At 44.6% G+C, this 17,590-nt stretch overlaps 1 protein-coding gene across 5 annotated transcripts; it reads right to left on the bottom strand.

Annotated features, from left to right (window-relative positions):
- kdm2aa (lysine (K)-specific demethylase 2Aa) lies at window positions 1-16,632 on the bottom strand. 5 transcript variants are annotated; one of them, XM_041785224.1, is made up of 26 exons: window positions 16,489-16,632; window positions 15,177-15,229; window positions 14,610-14,748; window positions 14,048-14,126; window positions 13,719-13,765; window positions 13,420-13,598; window positions 13,199-13,305; window positions 13,024-13,117; window positions 12,082-12,235; window positions 11,402-11,517; window positions 11,193-11,319; window positions 10,560-10,786; window positions 10,402-10,479; window positions 10,188-10,315; window positions 9,843-9,966; window positions 9,617-9,745; window positions 9,164-9,247; window positions 6,005-6,040; window positions 5,699-5,804; window positions 4,589-5,194; window positions 4,344-4,497; window positions 3,896-4,138; window positions 2,260-2,423; window positions 1,898-2,044; window positions 1,496-1,714; window positions 1-903 (listed from the first exon to the last, which is right to left on the bottom strand). In XM_041785224.1, the coding sequence occupies exons 2-26, from the start codon at window positions 15,210-15,212 to the stop codon at window positions 722-724; spliced, it is 3,705 nt and encodes a 1,234-aa protein (XP_041641158.1). In that variant the 5' UTR covers window positions 15,213-15,229; window positions 16,489-16,632; the 3' UTR covers window positions 1-721. The 5 variants fall into 5 exon arrangements, with proteins under 5 accessions (XP_041641158.1, XP_041641156.1, XP_041641155.1 ...); XM_041785222.1 differs by lacking the exon at window positions 16,489-16,632 and adding an exon at window positions 15,806-16,178 and having other exon boundaries at window positions 6,005-6,037; XM_041785221.1 differs by lacking the exon at window positions 16,489-16,632 and adding an exon at window positions 15,806-16,176.
- Between the last annotated feature and the right edge of the window lie 958 nt (window positions 16,633-17,590).

The raw sequence follows: 17,590 nt of genomic DNA, 5'->3' as shown, positions 1-17,590 counted from the left end.
AAAGGTTTTAATGTTTATCTGAGGAGACAAGAAACACTTTCACAAACATTTCACTTTTAATTTTTTACTCAGAGAAAAAAATGTACAGAAACAACATCAACCCTCAGCTGGAACAAACATCAAAACAGTCAGCAAGAGCTATGGAGCATGCTCAGAAGGCCTGGTCCAGTCTGGGTCAGACAGGGAGCTATGGAGCATGCTCAGAAGGCCTGGTCCAGTCTAGCTCAGACAGGGAGCTATGGAGCATGCTCAAAAGGCCTGGTCCAGTCTGGGTCAGACAGGGAGCTATGGAGCATGCTCAGAAGGCCTGGTCCAGTCTGGGTCAGACAGGGAGCTATGGAGCATGCTCAGAAGGCCTGGTCCAGTCTGGGTCAGACAGGGAGCTATGGAACATGCTCAGAAGGCCTGGTCCAGTCTGGCTCAGACAGGGAGCTATGGAGCATGCTCAGAAGGCCTGGTCCAGTCTGGGTCAGACAGGGAGCTATGGAGCATGCTCAGAAGGCCTGGACCAGTCTGTGACTGACAGGGAGCTATGGAGCACTCTCAGAAGGTCTGGTCCAGCCAAGGTCTGACGGGGAGCTATGGGGAATGCTCAGAAAGTCTGGTTTAGTCACTAACAGGAGAAGCCGGCTGAGGGACTCTCTCGTTGACGTTGTCAGCGATGTTGGTTTGGAGTTTTAAACATGAAGAGCAGTGAGTTAGCATCTATCTGTCTCTAGTGTCAGTCGATGCGCTGGATGAGCTTCTCCTCCATCATACAGTAGACGGCGATGTGAGACAAATCAGAGATGAAGGCGTCACACGCTCGTCTGCTCACTGCCGAACATCCACGCAGGTCCAGCAGAGATAGGGACGACAGACGCTTCAGGTAGGAGAGACAGCTGTCTGTCAGCTCGCTGCAGCCTGGATGGACAGACAGGAGGACAGAGAGTAAGACAGACAGAGAGACAGGAGGACAGAGAGTAAGACAGACAGAGAGACAGGAGGAAGGAGAGTAAGTCAGAGAGACAGGAGGACAGAGAGACAGGAGGACAGAGAGACAGGAGGACAGAGAGTAAGTTATGCCTTAAAGATTGTTTATTGCCTACAGGAGGAATCACTTTGGGTACTTTCATGGAGCACTTCAATGACAGACATGTTCTGTTATTTTGCCTTGAGATTTTCAACAACAGACACTTGTCTGTGTGTTCCAGTGATGTCTGGCTGTAAGAGACCGTTTCTAAAACCACTGTCAGTTCATTTACTGTGTTAAAAATGTAAAAAAGCCTGCTAGAGAACAGAAGTGGTGCTCAGAATGATGTCTAGGTAAAGAGGACCATCAGGGTCAGCTAGGACTGGGTCTGAGTGGTCTAAACATGTTTACTAGACTGGCCTAAGGTCCACAGATGTTTGCTGAGAGAATGGGGAAGGATGGTTTGATCATAGACGGCCAGACTGTGCTGAATGTGTGTACCTGCCAGATAGAGCTTGGTCAGGTTGTGTGGTGTGTGCGTACCTGCCAGGTAGAGCTCAGTCAGGTTGTGTCTGGTGTGTGTCCCCGCTGCAGTGAGCAGAGTGATGGACGAATCACAGACGTCCTTACAGTGGGACAGGTCCAGTCTCTGCAGCTGAGGCATGTGTCTCTGCAGCAACCGGAGCGAGGACTCACTCACCTCCAGACCAGACAGTCGTAGAGTCTGCATGCTCCTCAGCCTGCTGCGGGATGAGTCCGAGTCTGAGGACAGGGGACAGAGGAGACAGAGAGGAGTTTAAGGTGAAGACCAGAGTTCTGTTCTAACTGCTCAAACCTGATTCTGGTCTCAGAGGGTGAATCTGGAGAGGAGCGGTGGTCTTAATCAGACTAAAAAGAATCAGCTTAAGTCTGGGACTGTGACGGTTCTGGTCTCAGGGTTCCTACCTGACGGGAGGATGACCTCTTTGAGCTGTGCGTCTCTGATCCCTTCACACCATCGCAGGTCGAGCAGACGCAGACAGGGCAGAGTCGGAGATGCCAGAGCGGACAGGCACGACCACGGTAGACCGGCCACTCTCAGCTCCCTCAGACCTAGACCGCCATCAGGGACAGACCTCGTCACACAGGAATAAAACTGAACTCCAACAGTAGAACCCCCCGTTAGGCGCCTGTCGGTGAGACCCTACAGACCAAGGGCCTCATCCTAGACTGTTACTGTAGAAACTCTATTATGACAGCCTTCAGCCAATCAGGATCAAGTACTCTTACAGAAGACATGAGGGGAGCAGATGTGGGTCTGTGGTTACCTGGCAGCCTGGTGAGCAGGCAGGTGAGCTGTCTCTTAGCGATCGGGGTCCAGGACAGGTCCAGAGAGGACGGCTGGCGTTTGATGAGTCCAGCCAGAGACTGATTGGAGAGAGGACTGCAGCGACTGACATCGATGTGACTCCACAGACGTTTATCACAGCTCCTGATAAAGAGAGGAACATTTACAGGTTTTTTTCGCACTTAAATGTTTGAGATCATCAAACTAATAATATCAGACAGAGATAACCTGAGTAAATGCTAAAGTCAGTGTTTAAATAATGATGGCTTTTATTAAGGGTAATCCATCCAAACCTACCTGGTCCTGAGTAAAAAAGCCTTCCCCCTTGTTAAATCATGAATTAACTCTGATTAACCACATCTTTATAAAGCTGAGTTCAGTTTGACTATCCACACCCAGACCTGATTACTGCCAGACCTGTTGGATTCAGAAATCCCTTAACTAAAACCTGTCTGACAGTGAAGTAGGCTAAAAGATCTCCAACACATCATGGAACCATCTAAAGAAATTCAAGAAAGTCACTGACATCTTTCAGTCTGAAAGGGTTACAAAGACATTTCTAAGGCTTTGGGACTCCAGACAACCATGCTGAGAGCCATATCCACAAGTGGAGAAAACTGAACAGTGGTGAACCTTCCCAGGAGTGGCTGGCCTACAAACATGACTCTAAGAGAACATGGACTCATCCAGGAGGTCCCAGAAGAACCCAGAACAACATCCAAAGACCTGCAAGCCTCACTGACTCAGTTAAGGTCTGAGTTCATGAATCAAAGATAAGAAAGAGACTGGGCAACAATGGCATCATGGGAGAGTTCCAAGGCCAGCACCACTGCTTACCAACAAGAACACCAAGACTTGTCTCACATTTGACTATAAACATCCGAATGATCCCCAAGACTTTAGGAGAAATATTCAGTTGAATAATGAAACAAAATTTGGACTTTTTAAAAAGTTTTCTATCTGGAGTTGAACTAACCCAGCATTTCATCAGAAGAACATCAGACCAACCGTCAGACATGGTGGTGGCAGTGTGATGGTCGGGACCAGGACCTGGACAACTAGAACCATGAATTCTGCTCTTTAGCAGAAAATCCTGAAGGAGAATGTCTGGCCATCAGTTCATAACCTCAAGATCAAGCACACTTGGGTTGTGGAGCAGGACAATGATCCCAAACACACCAGCAAGTCCACCTCTGAATGGACTAAAAACTAAATAAGGTTCTGGAGTGATTTAGTAAAAGTCTGGAGTTAGATCTGACTGAGATGCTGTGGCATGACCTTAAACAGGCCGTTCATGCTGGAAAATCCTCCAATGTGGCTGAATTACAACAATTGTGCAAGAAGTGTGGGACAACATTCCTCCACAGTGATGAGAAAGACTCACTGACAATTATCACAAACACCAAGGATGGAACATCCAGTCATTAGGGTTAGGGGGGATGACCTCCACACAGAAGACCAGGTATGTTTGGATGGATTCACCCTGAATACAAGAAATCATCATTTAAACTCTGACGTGAGTATTTCCTCAGGTTATCTCTGACTGATATTAACGTTAGTTTGACGATCATTAGAATTAGTTTGCAGATGTTAGTGAGCATGTGCATGAATCATACCACTTGTACCACGCCTTGCAGACAGTCATACAGTTGAGCAGCTCGGCACGGTGGAGGAAACTGAAGACGGACACCCAGACTTCCTTCTCTCCTCCACCATCGTTCCCTACATCCTTAAAGGAAGGGAGGGACAGCAGGGAGGGGGGAGACAGGGTGGATGAGGGTGGAGGAGCCTCTTCTTCTGATGAAGATCCCGAGCCATCTTTGGTTCCTCTGTCACCATGATTGCCCCGCAGACGAGGCCTAGGAAATCACAGAGAAATCAATCTAACTAGTGAGTACTGTAATGATGAACCGCCCCTCATTACAACCAAGTCTGCAGTTCCCATGTCAGACAGAGATAAACCAGGGCTTAATATGTAAGGTATAACTAAGGCTAAGATAGCAGCACAGCCCCAGGGTTCAGAGGCCCCCCTTCATCTGGATTTGTAACACCAGTAGTAGTTACCTTCCGGGTCCTCGTGGTGTGGTGCTCTCACTGTCACAGGTCTTGGGTCGATGAGGTTTGGACAGAGTCTTCCTCTGGATGAAGGTCTGCTGACCTGCTGCGCCCCCTGCTGACCGCTGGGACACAGCAGCCTCCAGCTTTGGAACAATGGAGCCTGAACAGAGACACAGCAAAGTACAGACCAGAGTGAATACAACAGAATCCATCCACACGTGTTGGTATCACCCACTTAAATGTGTACAGACCTGTGTGCGTCCGGGCCTTGTGGGGGCGCTGTAGGGTCACAGTGAGGTAGGATCCACTCAGCAGGTCGTCGTTCAGGTCTGATACCAGGAGGACTGGAGGTTCAGGGTCTGAGTCCCACCTTCCCTCCTCTTCCTCCTCCTCCTCTTCATCCTCCAGGGTATCTAGCTCCTCTTCCTCAGGATCATAGTCCCTCCCTTCACTGTCATCCTCCTCATCATCATCCATTCGTCGTCTCCGTCGGCGGTGACGCTGTCGGCGCTCTTTCCCTCCATCCTCACTGTCCTCCTCCTCCTCGTCCTCCTCTTCCTCCTCCTCCTCTTCATCATCGTCATCCTCATCATCTGACTCCTCCTCTGACTCATCTCCTCGACGCTGCATCCTGGAGCCCCCCCTCAGCCTCACCCCCCTCCCCCTCCGTCCCCCTTCCCTCACCCCGACGCCTCGCTTCAGTTTGAGGACGGAGGACGAGCCAGGTATGACTCCACCTCTACTCCCTCTGTGGGCGGAGCCTCCTCTCAGTAGGCCCCTCCTGTTAGCACTGAAGCCCCTCCTGGCTGAGTGGACGCCGCCACGAGCGTGGAGCGCCATCTTCCTGCGCTGAGAGGCTGAACATGCACAGATACACAAGTTAGTTAGTTTTTTTTATAATTGGACATATTTAATAAAGCCTATGATTGGTCCACAGACCAACCAATCAGAGCCCCCTCTCAAAGCAACAACAGCTAGGCGACTTTCTGAGAGACATCTATGGAGTCAGAACTGTTAAAAACCTCTAATGAATCTAATTTAACTCTACGATTAAAACTCTGGCTTTAGTTAGTCTGTAGATCAAACTCTGGCTCTAGTTACTCTTTAAATCAAACTCTGGCTTTAGTTACTCTATAAATCAAACTTTGGCTTGAGTTACTCTGTACATCAAACTCTGGCTTTAGTTAGTCTGTAAATCAAACTCTAGCTTAGTAAGGTCTAACTCATCTTTTAATCTGTTTGTAGAAAGTAGATGGGAAGACACCAGACATTTTATCTCACCTACTCACAATAACAATGAAGCTTAGGGCTTGTTAAAGGGTCAGTTCCTATTGTGTAACAGACGAAGAGTCATCACTGACCTTCATCTTCATCATCACTAGCAGAGTCGTCTCCATCACGGCTGTGTCTATGTCGTCTGTAAATCTTTGCCATCCGAGCGTCCAACAGAGACGAAGATTTACGTTTCTGGAAGAGGAAGAGGAGGAGCGGATGGAGGGAAATGTAGGGAGGACAGGAGCAGAGGAAGAGGAGGGAAAGAGACATTGAGAGAGGAAGGGAGATATAGTGAGGAGATGAAAACATGTAAGAATTAAGTGAAATAAAATGAACAAAGAAAGGAAGTAAAGTCACAAAGGAGTGAAGGAGTTGAAATGAGAAAGACTCACCAGAGGGAGGCCTTCAGCTTTGTGTCCCTTAGACTGCTGGGGAGGGGGAAGAGGGGGAGACAGTTATTATCCTGTCAAACAGAAAGAGCTCAGAGCTGATCATCAATAAGGATGATCTAAAGTTCATCACTGATTTATTCTATTTAACCACACTAAAAGGTTTAATTAATTTAAATATAGATGATTACAACAGATCCATGTTTTCAATGCGTTTCTGATGTTGATGCCAATGTCAGCTTAGCTCCAAATATTATGACCAATGACAACCACCTCATGTGTACCTGGCTCTAAAGGTCAGAGGTCATCTCTACTGCTGTAGTGTCAGACCTGATGTCTGATTAAGAGTTTTATATTCATCAGGAGGAAAAACTTGCAAACATGGAAACACAACAGACAAATTCAAAATTTAGAGGACCGAATCCAGAGTCTACGTGCAGAGTTGGAATCAGGTCCTTTATAAGCAGCAGCTTTATTTCAGCACAGCATGATTGATTATGGTTTCACTGTCAGAGGGGATGTCACGCATCATGCTGCTGCCTAGCTACAATACCCTATCTATGGTGCTCCTGAAAGGACAAAATTCAACAGGATTAAAATTAACTACAACAACGGTTGACCGTATTCACATACCAATGATTGCTGACTCAATATAATAACCCTCCTTCATATAAAGGCCTGCTACTGTCTAAAACAGTGCCTTTATAAAAGTACTGACACCTTTAGATGTTTCTCAATTTTATTGATTTTATAAATTAATCATGGTCAATAGAATTTGGCTTTTTACACAGAAATCCCCCTCTAATATCAAAGTGAAAACAGATTTCTACAAAGTAATGTCAGATAAAACTCAGTGACTGCATAAATATTCCTCCTCCTCATCAGTGTTTAGTAGAGTCTCCTTTGTCTGCAGTCACAGCTCTGAGTCTGTGTGGATAGGTCTCAGTCAGGCTCAAACATCTGGACTCTGGCATTTCACTCCATTCTTCCTCGATAAACTGCTAAAGCTCTGTCAGGGTTGATCAGGGATCAGGAGTGAACGGCCCTTTTCAAGTCCAGACACTAATCCTCTGTTGGATTGAGGTCTGGGCTTTGACTCAGCCAATCCAGTACATTCCCCTTGTTGTCTTTAAACCAGAGCCGGCTGCTGAGAAGCATCCCCACAGCACAATGCTGCTGAGAAGCATCCCCACAGCATTATGCTGCTGAGAATCATCCCTGCAGCACGATGCTGCTGAAAAGCATCCCCACAGCACGATGCTGCAACCACCATGCTCCATAGTGGGGATGTTGTGTTTGTGGCGATGTCAGTATTTGGGGTCTTGTCTGATGGTCAAAAAGCTCCATTCTGGTCTCATCGGAACAAAAGAACTTTCTTCCTCTTGACCTTGGAGTCTCCCACATGCCTTTTGGTAAACTCTGGCTTTGACTGGTGAAGAACCAACTGACTTAGACTTTTCAATAACCTTTACTCTGAGTGTTCTTTTGTCTTCATGGTGTAATGGTAGCCAGGAATACTGATGAACCAGTGACTGGACGTTCCTGACAGAGGTGTCTTTATAGTACAATCACTGAGACGCATTCACTGACCCCAGCTGATCCTCATTTCTCTAACTGTGAGACTGCTAACCAACTGTCTGGACGTCTGTTGGATTAGCTCAGTCACTTTAAAGGGGAGAATATTATTGCAGTCACTGATTTTACATCACATATTTTATTTAACTGAAATAACTTTGTAGAAATATGTTTTCACTTTGACATTAAACAGTTTCTTTCTGCAAAAAAAAAAAAATCCAAATTCTACTGATCGTCACTGGTTCGTCTGATACTATGATCTGTGTTTATCCAGATTTTAAATCACTCCCCTAAGAGTGTCCCTATCCAAACTAAAGGCTGGCATAGTGGTAAATATGACTGTGACTGATGGTGCAGCCCTACTGAGACTAAAACCACAGAGGTAATGTGAGTGAAGACACGACAGCATGGAGGAGGAGAGAGAGAGCATGAAGAGAGCACGCTCAGGAGCTCATCCTGTCAGATTCCAAAATAAGAGCGGTCTGTTCACTGTAAAGGAGTGAGAAAAGGATGATGGGAGGGTTCATGCGACAGAGGGGGGGAAAATTCGGGGGGCGGGGTGAATCGCAGGGGTCAGGCTGAATAAGAGTAGGCGGCTCCTCTCACCAGTCTCGAGCTGATTGGCTGAGAAGGCAGAGGGGCCGCCACCAAGAGCAGAGAGGCTGAGGAGGAGGAGGAGCAGCAGGAGAGAGGAGGAGGAGGAGGAGGAGGGAAGAAACCGCAGCGGACCACCTCCCCGTCCTGCTGGGAGGCCCCAGAGGGCCCGGGGCCCAGCCGGAGGACCAGGGGCCCACGGGGACGGACCTGCTGCTGGTGGCCTGCAGCCAGAGACTCGTCACTGCCTGATGACTGACAGCCATATCAACCAATCACAACTCCAGGAAGTAAACCAGTGAGAAATCAGTCACTTTAATTGGTGCACCTGTTCACCTGCTCAGTTAGGTAGATATCCAACCAGGCGGCAGCTGTTCCTGTAAGTGAGCATGGTGGAGAGGATGACCTGGAGGTCAGGCTGACCATCAGAAAGATGGCAGCAGAAACCCGGACCCATTACATGAGGAGACATGGTTTCAGTCTTCTAACCTCTGATTTTAGGGACTCTGGAGCCTCTGTTGTCTGTTCTTAGTTGATCAGACTGACACCTGCTGTGACACCTTCTACACTATTATAAGATGAGCTTAACTATGGTGATGTAGCAGGTGGATGAGCTCAACTACCGTATTATAGCTAGTGGATGAGCTCAACTACCGTATTATAGGTGGCAGCAGCAGCAGTACTAACATTTTACCTGTGATATGGCACAGTCACCTGAAATTCACTCACCAACCTGAAACGACCTGCACTTATCAGCTGGTGGCTGTTAGTGGGCTAGAGCCCTGATATCACAATGTGACACTTTTCTGAACCTCAGGTTGACCTTCACCATGTCTACATGGTTGTTGCCATGTGACTGGCTGGTTGGAGGTTTGCGCTAATGAGCAGCTGAACAAGTGTACCTGATAAAATGACCAGTAAGTAGACATGAAAACAGAGACAGTAGCTGTTAGTACAAACACAGTCAAACACAGAGGGTAAGTGAAGGTTTACCTCAGGGTCGGTGATGCCCTGAACACACTTTGGACACTCCCAGCAGCTGGGCAGGTCTTTGTTGACCACGCCTTCTCCCTGAATCTGCCCACGGGCCAGACAAGACGATGAGACCAGGAAGAGAGAAGAACAACATCAAACACTCAGTGACTAAAAGATGTTTAGGACAGGGCTGGGGCAATGATCAGGGCTGGCATTCTCAAATCAAAACCTTTGATTGTAGCTGAGCTCAACTACCGTATTACAGTAAATGAGCTCATCTAAATTATTATCTTAGCTGAGCTCAACTACCGTATTACAGTAGATGAGCTTGCTTTACTGCTGTATTATAGCTAGGTTAGGTGGATTTTGACTGTGCATTTTTATCACACTGATGATGCCATATTGTAGCTAGTTAACTCATCGATATTGTAGTATTCTTTAATATGGCCATAGAACTGTGCTGCCTGTTACCGTCAGACATGCAGGATGGACGATCTGAGCACAGTTGGAACACTCCATAAGGATTAGCGAGGGGTCTCCAGTCTCCTCCTGGTTCGGCTCTTTACAGATCTCACACACGGCCGAGAGAGGGAGGCCAGGCTGAGGGGATGAAGCCACAAACCACACAGTAAGATTAACAGGGATCTAAAGCACCAATAAAAAAAGGTTTATTGTGGCGATGATGGTTTAGACGTACAGAGAGACACTGGCGGAGCACACAGGTCTGTTTGAGTTTACCCGGCCCTCCAAACTTCTTCATGTCTCTGCAGAAGTTACACTCGCCACACTCTGCCCTCATACACGCCTCACAGCGCTTACACCTGCCAAAATAATTAAACACAATTGGAAAATAGACTTTAGGGATGCACCATCACCACATTATTCCAGACAAGGAAAGAGTACAAGTACTTACATTCAGTAGTCAGTGGTGCTGAATACAAACATGACTATTTAATAATAACACAGCTGTTCTACAAGTTATTTAGAAAGTTTGTTTTCCATCAGATCAATTGACCAAACCATCAAAGCATGACCGTGTTACCTGACTCTGCGGCGTCTCAGCACTGACATGGAGGAGGCGGGCTTCTGTGGGCGTGGAATGATGGGAGTGTTGGCCAGTTTAGGTCGTGGAGGTGGAGGAGGAGGAGGGGGAGGCTGATACCAGGATGGCTGAAAGACATACAGAACCATCTGGGTCATTGAATCTCATCATTGTCTGTCCACCTTCAGTCACCATCAGCGTGTGCTGTGCTTACTCTTTTAGGCCACCGTACGATGGGCTTCCCCGTGTACGACAGTTTGGGGTTATCATTGGCGTGTTCCTTCAGGAGAGCCTGCAGAGAGGAGACTTCGTTAGACCTGAAGGAGAGCCTGAGATTAGGCTGGAGCTGTAATCTAATCCACACATACAGACCTTAATGTGAGTGATAAGGGCCGGGGCGTTGTGGATTCCTGCAGGAACACACTTCTTATTGGACGGCAGAGATTCCAGTTTACCAAGAAGGTTCCAGAGTCCTTCCAGTTCCAGAGGAGTCACTCTAACCCCGTCTGTCTGCTGCACTTCATCTTCATCATCGTCGTCGTCATCATTCTCCTCCTTCTGCTCAGAGGACACTTCAGCACCAGCTGGTTTCTTCAGACCTAAGACCAGAAAAAAAAGCATTCCTCCATCATCTAATAAGCTATAAACAAATCACATTGTAGACACGTTCTACTGCTCAGTAAACAAAGAGAGAAAAGTTCTAATGCTCAGTAAACAAGCAGAGAAAAGTTCTAATGCTCAGTAAACAAGCAGGGAAAAGTTTTACTGCTCAGGAAACAAGCAGGGAAAAGTTCCACTTCTCAGTAAACCATTCTACATAAAACGTTCTACTTCTCAATAACCATTCTACATTAAACGTTCTACTTCTCAATAACCATTCTACATTAAACGTTCCACTTCTCAATAACCATTCTACATAAAACGATCACCTCCAGTAAACCATTTTACAGAAAACGATCTATTTCTTACTAAACCAATCTTCAGAAAATGTTCTTCTGCTCGTACCTATTCCCAGTGAGTACTTCTGGAACTCTGGCGTGAGGTATGATGTCTTTGTCAGGCTGAACACGTAGCGCTCCAACACATACCAACACATCTCGTAGTAGAATGGGTAGCGGAACTTGACTGGAACCTTTATAAAGGACAACGGAGAACAGGGTCATGACTGAGGTTGTTTTAGACACTAAGAGGAGTGTGACTGTGTGTTCTCCTACCCGTGTCCGGTCTTCAATGTTACAGATGTTGAGCTGCATGGGGATGTTGAAACTGTGCAGGAAGTTCCCTCCGAACACCATGGAGTCCACAGGAGTGTAGACGGCGTGGATCCAGCCTGAGGATTATAAACAAACCATCACTCCCCACAAACCCCCAGATGATGATGACAAATTCAACTCTTTCTCTGTGTGCCTCAGACGGTTGCTTGTCAGCTCAAAGCATGCTGGGAGCGCCACCTCTACTCCTCCATCATGAGGCTGTAATGTTGCATTTGAAGCAGGGGTTCTCACCTGCTCTATGGTCAGGACCCACCACCTCCTTATGGATAAATCAAGACTCAAATTTATTGAATATTTTAATCATAACCAATTTATTTTGATATTTTGGGGAATTTGCTTGGATATTTTCAAGTATTTTCATGCAAATTTAGGGACATTTATTCCTAAATTTTAGAAAAACTGATTGAAAGCTATCCTTTAAACATTTAAAGAATTTCCATGAAAATTTAGGCGATTTGTTTGGATATTTGGGGGAATTACCAGGAATTAATATGGAGAATTTTGCTAGAAACTTTTCTGGAATTTGGGGGATTTTTTCATTGGAATGCCAAGGCTAAATGACCAACAAAGACGATTAGAGGAGGTGTGAATGTTGAGGATTTGAAGGTAATGTGTGAAACCTGAGGGGATGATGAAGGTGTTGCCCTGCTTCAGCTCGATCCTCTGACAGTCAGACACTCGGTCTCCAAGAAACACATCACCCTGTTTCCCTGACAGAACCCAGTTCTCATACAGCTCCAGGTTCTGAGGAGTGGGTGGGATTAGCCAGAACACCTGGAAAAAAAGACAGTCGCAGGTAAAACACAGTTATAATCTCAGTCACAATCAAAAACAGTCATAATCTCAGTCACAATCAAAAACAGTCATAATCTCAGTCACAATCAAAAAACAGTCGTAATCTCAGAGTCATAATCTCAGTCACAATCTTAAACAGTCATAATCTCAGTCACAATCTAAAACAGTCATAATCTCAGTCCTAATCTCAGACATAGTCAGAATCTCAGTCACAATCTAAAACAGTTATAATCTTACAATCATGATTTCAGACAGTCATAATCTCAGACAGTCAATCTCAGACATAACCTCAGTCATAATCTAAAACAGTCATAATCTCAGACAGACATAATCTCACAGTCATAATCTAAAACAGTCCCAATCTCAGTTATAATCCCAGACATAGTCATAATCTCAGACACAGTCATAATCCCAGACTGAATGACATGAACTAGGCATGTATGGGATGAGACAATAGACAATCATTCAATCCTACAATAATGTCACGAAGGGACAGAAATTAAAGAAAGCTCAACAGTGCAGAGATGTTAGCTCCATCAACACCTGTAGTCTAGAACACAGGGTTGTTTCAGCTCATGGCCCTCTGATAAAGTTGTTCACTAAACTTCAGATGGTGATGGAGCCCTCTATTCTCTCATGACTCTATCGAGTGAAGCTGTGTCAGTCTTCATCCCCTCAGTCTTTTCCACCTCTTCATATCATGAACTCCTATCATGAAAACAGAGAGACAGCGCTGTTTGAATGGGAATAATGAGAACGTGTCCCACCTTACTTCCTCTCAGGATGTGATACCACACTGATGTTCCTCCAAAGTCGATGTGGAAGTCTGTGTAGCAGCCCTCCACACTCATCAGACAGTACCTGCACACATGAACACTGTAAATATCTACTCTCAGACAGTCTGATGGATGCTTTCCTCAGAACAAAGTTGGGGTTTCCTACTTCTGGACTTTGGGGTACTGCATGTCAGTGATGGAGTTGGTGGAGTCTCTCTGTCTCTCCTTCAGGTGTCGAGGCCACATGTTGTCCACCCAGTCAATCAGATCCACCTGGAAAAGCACGGACACCGAGAAGAACAGAGCGGGTTGACTCAGACATGTCTTCTGTGTGTCTACTGTGCGTCTACTGTGCATTTATTGTGTATTTATTGTGTAGTTATGTACCGTCGTGGGTCTGTGGACCAATGTCTCCAGCTTGGTGTGGCTGAACTCCAGACTGATGACGTTGTAGAGCTTCTCTCTCTGAGGGGGCGGAGTTTCGTAGTAACGCGTCCACTGAGCCATTGACATCTCCGTCCCCTTCTGAGTGCTCACGTCCATCACGTCAATCATTCGCCGGCTCCCTGAGGGACACATCCACACCATCATCAGCTGATTAACCCTCAAACAAACAAGTCACACCAGATCCTCCAGGATTGTTGACAAAAACATTTTATTAAAGAAACAATCATCTGAAGACTTACCAACAAACATCTTCACATCGTTCACACTGAAGTCCGGTTCAGGCATCCTGCAGGTCAACAACAACATCAACACAGTCAGAAAAATAACACAGTCAGAACAACAACACAATCACAATGCCACCACAATCAGACCATGACACAACAACAGCAAAAACACAATCAATCAGAACAACAACACAATCAGAACAACAACAACACAATCAGAACAACGGACAAAGATGAGGACAAGGAGGAAACAAGGACAAAGATGAAGACGAGATGGAAATGAGGACAAAGATGACAAAGAGGTAAGAAGTACGGATGGAGATGCGGATATTGAGGGGACCTACTTGAGTCCAAGTCCTTCGGGTCTCTCAAACAGGATGGGGTCTCTCAGTCCTCCTCTCTGCACAAACTCGTATGTCAGATCTGACAGGACAAAAAATAAATAAATCTGAGAGCTCAGATAATGCACTGCAGCCTGATGGAGTGTATTCAGCATTTTAACACTTTTCCTGGTTGCCAACAAAGGACAGACAACGTAAGAAAAAGAATGTTGGTATGGATGTTTTAATAATGGAATTAAATCAGATTTTTTAAATGAATTTAGGAGCAGAGAGATGGGCTCAGATCTCTGAGCTGAGATGAATAACCCAGATCTTTAAAAGAAAACTCCCATCAGCCCTAGCTAGTCTGGACAGACATAAACAAAGACATGGTTTTAGTTCACTGGCAGAGTAGATCACGTCAGCTAACGACTGGTATTTAATGACTGTTTACACAACCTGTCCAGTCCAGTCCAGTCCAGACCGCCTCTATATCAATCTGAGCAATCAGATATCAGACTGCTTACACCGAGCCGTGTGGCGTCTAAAACAGATGTTAATGTGAGGTGAAAACAGGGTCTCGTACCTTTCCCCTCCATCCGCAGCACTCTGTCGGAGCTGAACCGCGTACTGCTGACCTTCTCCTCCAGGTCAAACATCCTCCGCCCATCAATCTCTTCATCAGAGATGCCGTCATCATGGTAACGCCGTCGGGTACCCGCCCGCTGTGAGGAAGAAATTGAGACATATTTGGAAAAGCTATCTCTGTCCACATGCAGCCATGGTTTCAAATAAAACTCAATACACCCAGCAGGAGTCAGTTTAACCTATTTAGATCTAAGGCTGCCTGAAAACATCCTCTAAAACCAAAGGACTGTTCTTAGGCAGGCTCCAAGAGCTGCAGGTTTCTAAACATCTCCAGAGTTCAACATTTAATCAAGGTTCTATTTCTCAGCTGTTTCAGAGACTTCACCTGTTAATTATCAGCACTCCAACTTTTTGGAAATGGGATTAGACTTAGTTTTTACTCCTGCTGTTTGATTCTAATGCCCATTAAAATATCAGACATCAGATTATTTTAAACATGAGGTATGGACCAAAGATGGGACACATGACAGTGTTAGAGATAGTAATGAAGTACCTTTAAACTCACCAGTCTTTTACTGTAGCGAGGTTTAGAGTCATCCATGTTACTGAGCAGGGGCACTGATTAATCCATAGAGAGAGCCAGACCATCAGACATGGGCTAAAGTAAAACTAACCATGACCATCAGACATAGGCTAAAGTAGCCCTTATTAAGCCTGACCAAACTAAACTAACCCGTAATAAACTAAAATAACCCTAACTAAGCCTAACTACACTAAATCTATCCAAACTAAAGTACTGACCATTAAACAGTGGGACTTAGATAACCCAAACTTAACTTCACTAACCCTGACTTATCTAAACTAGCCCAAACCCTCACTTATCTAAACTAACCCTGACTTATCTAACCCTTACCATGACTTATCTAAACTAAACCTGACTTATCTAGCCCTTACCCTGACTTAACCAAACTAACCCTGACTTATCTAACACTTACCCTGACTTAACTAAACTAACGCTGACTAAACCAAACTAACCCTGACTTAACTAAACTAACCCTGACTTAACTAACCCAAACCCTCACTTAGCTTAACTAACCCTGACTTACCTATCCCTAACATAACCCTATCAGACCCTCTTCATTGGTCTATAAACCGTTAACTCCTTTATTTGCTATTTAAGATTATTCTACTTACTTATTCATCCAGATTATTTGATCGGAAATATTCTGAGGAGCTTTATATAAAAGATAAATGTGATAATATTAAGTAAAAACCCGCCTTTTTAAGAAAATTCAGTACAAATCCTAAAGCTTCGTTCACTCCTCTCCGTTTAATTAGAGATACTTTAAAATTAAACCCGATAGAAACCTCTGTTCAGAGCCAGTATTAATGACATAAAAGAACACTTAAATATTTAAAATAATCTGTTAATAAACTGTTAATAATCCGGTAATAACCCTCTGCTTTGTTCCTGCCAGAGTTCTTCGGTTTAAAGTTGAGACGCTCTCTGAACAGCCGCCATTTTCCATCCCATCACAAAACATCACAACGTTCCGCCCACAAAGGCAGATTGGACCAATCACAGACACGCCCAGGAAGCGTTCATTGGTCCACAGCGCTGTCAGTCACAAGACAGCATGGAGCACCGTGATTGGACAATAGTACCCAACAGAAGCACGGCAGAGCCGGTATGACACCAACTCTGAAGAAAGACCTCACTGTGAATGGCCAGTTCAGCTCACAGCCGCGGATGAGTGGACCCCAGAGCTGTCAATCACTAAAAGGAGCCAATCACGTGAGGCTATGACGCAGTTACTACCTAAAGTCAGACGTCTGTTAGCAGATTAGCTCAATATAAACCGTTTGCGCTAACTTACCCCCATAATGACGTCAACTCGCCCTCTCTGACCTCACTTCGCTTGGCCTGGAGGAGTGACGTCGTTATCTTTGTTTGATTTCTCTCCGTTCCGACTCACCTCCGCGCTCAGACACGTTAGAAGCTCTCACCTCAACGAGGAAGTGCCCGCAGCTCCATAAATGGAAGTGTCCTCCGAGCCGCTGAGCACCGATTGGCTGAGGGTCGAAGCTGGGCTGTTATGATTGGCTGATGAGATACGTCAGTTAGATTACGCAGAGAGACTACGGCGAGCGAGAGGGACAAACCGAACTACTGACAAATGAAACAAGACGTAAACAATACGTAAATACTATGGATTTTGGTAATGAATCAGAAGATAAAAGAATAAATTAATAAATACCAATGACAAGCAAAAAAAACGACAACAATGAATTTTGTTTAAATCTTTAAAATAAGTATAAATAATCACCCAGGGTAGTAAAAATAGGATTAAATGTATTTCAGGTATTAAGATAAATGTAAATAATTACTCCAGTGATTAAAAAAAAAATACAATTTATTTGAATAATTTAAATAACTCTATAAATCACTCCAATGCATTAAATTCAATCAAATGTCTTTGATATTTTTCAATAATGTAAAAAATTACTCCAGTGGAGTAAAAATATTATTTAATTAATTTACAATCAACATAAATGTGAATAATCACTCCAGTGTTGTTAAAATATAATCAAACATATTTATATAATTAAAATAATGTAAATAATCATCCCAGTACAGTAAAAATTTAATTCAATTTATCTAAATGATTAAAACAAATGTATAAAATCATTCCATTACTGAAAAATGTGATTGAATGGTTTTGAATAACTTAAATTATTAAAATAACCACTCCAGAGCAGTAAAATTAACAATCAAATTTATTTAAAACCATTAAAGAGCAAAAAGACAAACATTTACAGCCAACTGTTGAAATAACATGACATCTAAAACCTGATCTTATCCGACTACATGTTAACATTTAAATCACTATAAAAGCTATTAAAAAAAATAAATGAGTGGTTCTGTCAAAAATGGCCGACTGTCAGTCTGACTTAGTCCCTGTTTTCATTTTAATCCAT

Source organism: Cheilinus undulatus, linkage group 4 (assembly GCF_018320785.1).
Source record: "Cheilinus undulatus linkage group 4, ASM1832078v1, whole genome shotgun sequence".
NCBI lineage: Eukaryota > Metazoa > Chordata > Actinopteri > Labriformes > Labridae > Cheilinus > Cheilinus undulatus.
Note: the sequence above shows the minus strand (reverse complement) of the source record. Positions and strands in the feature narration are given on the sequence as shown.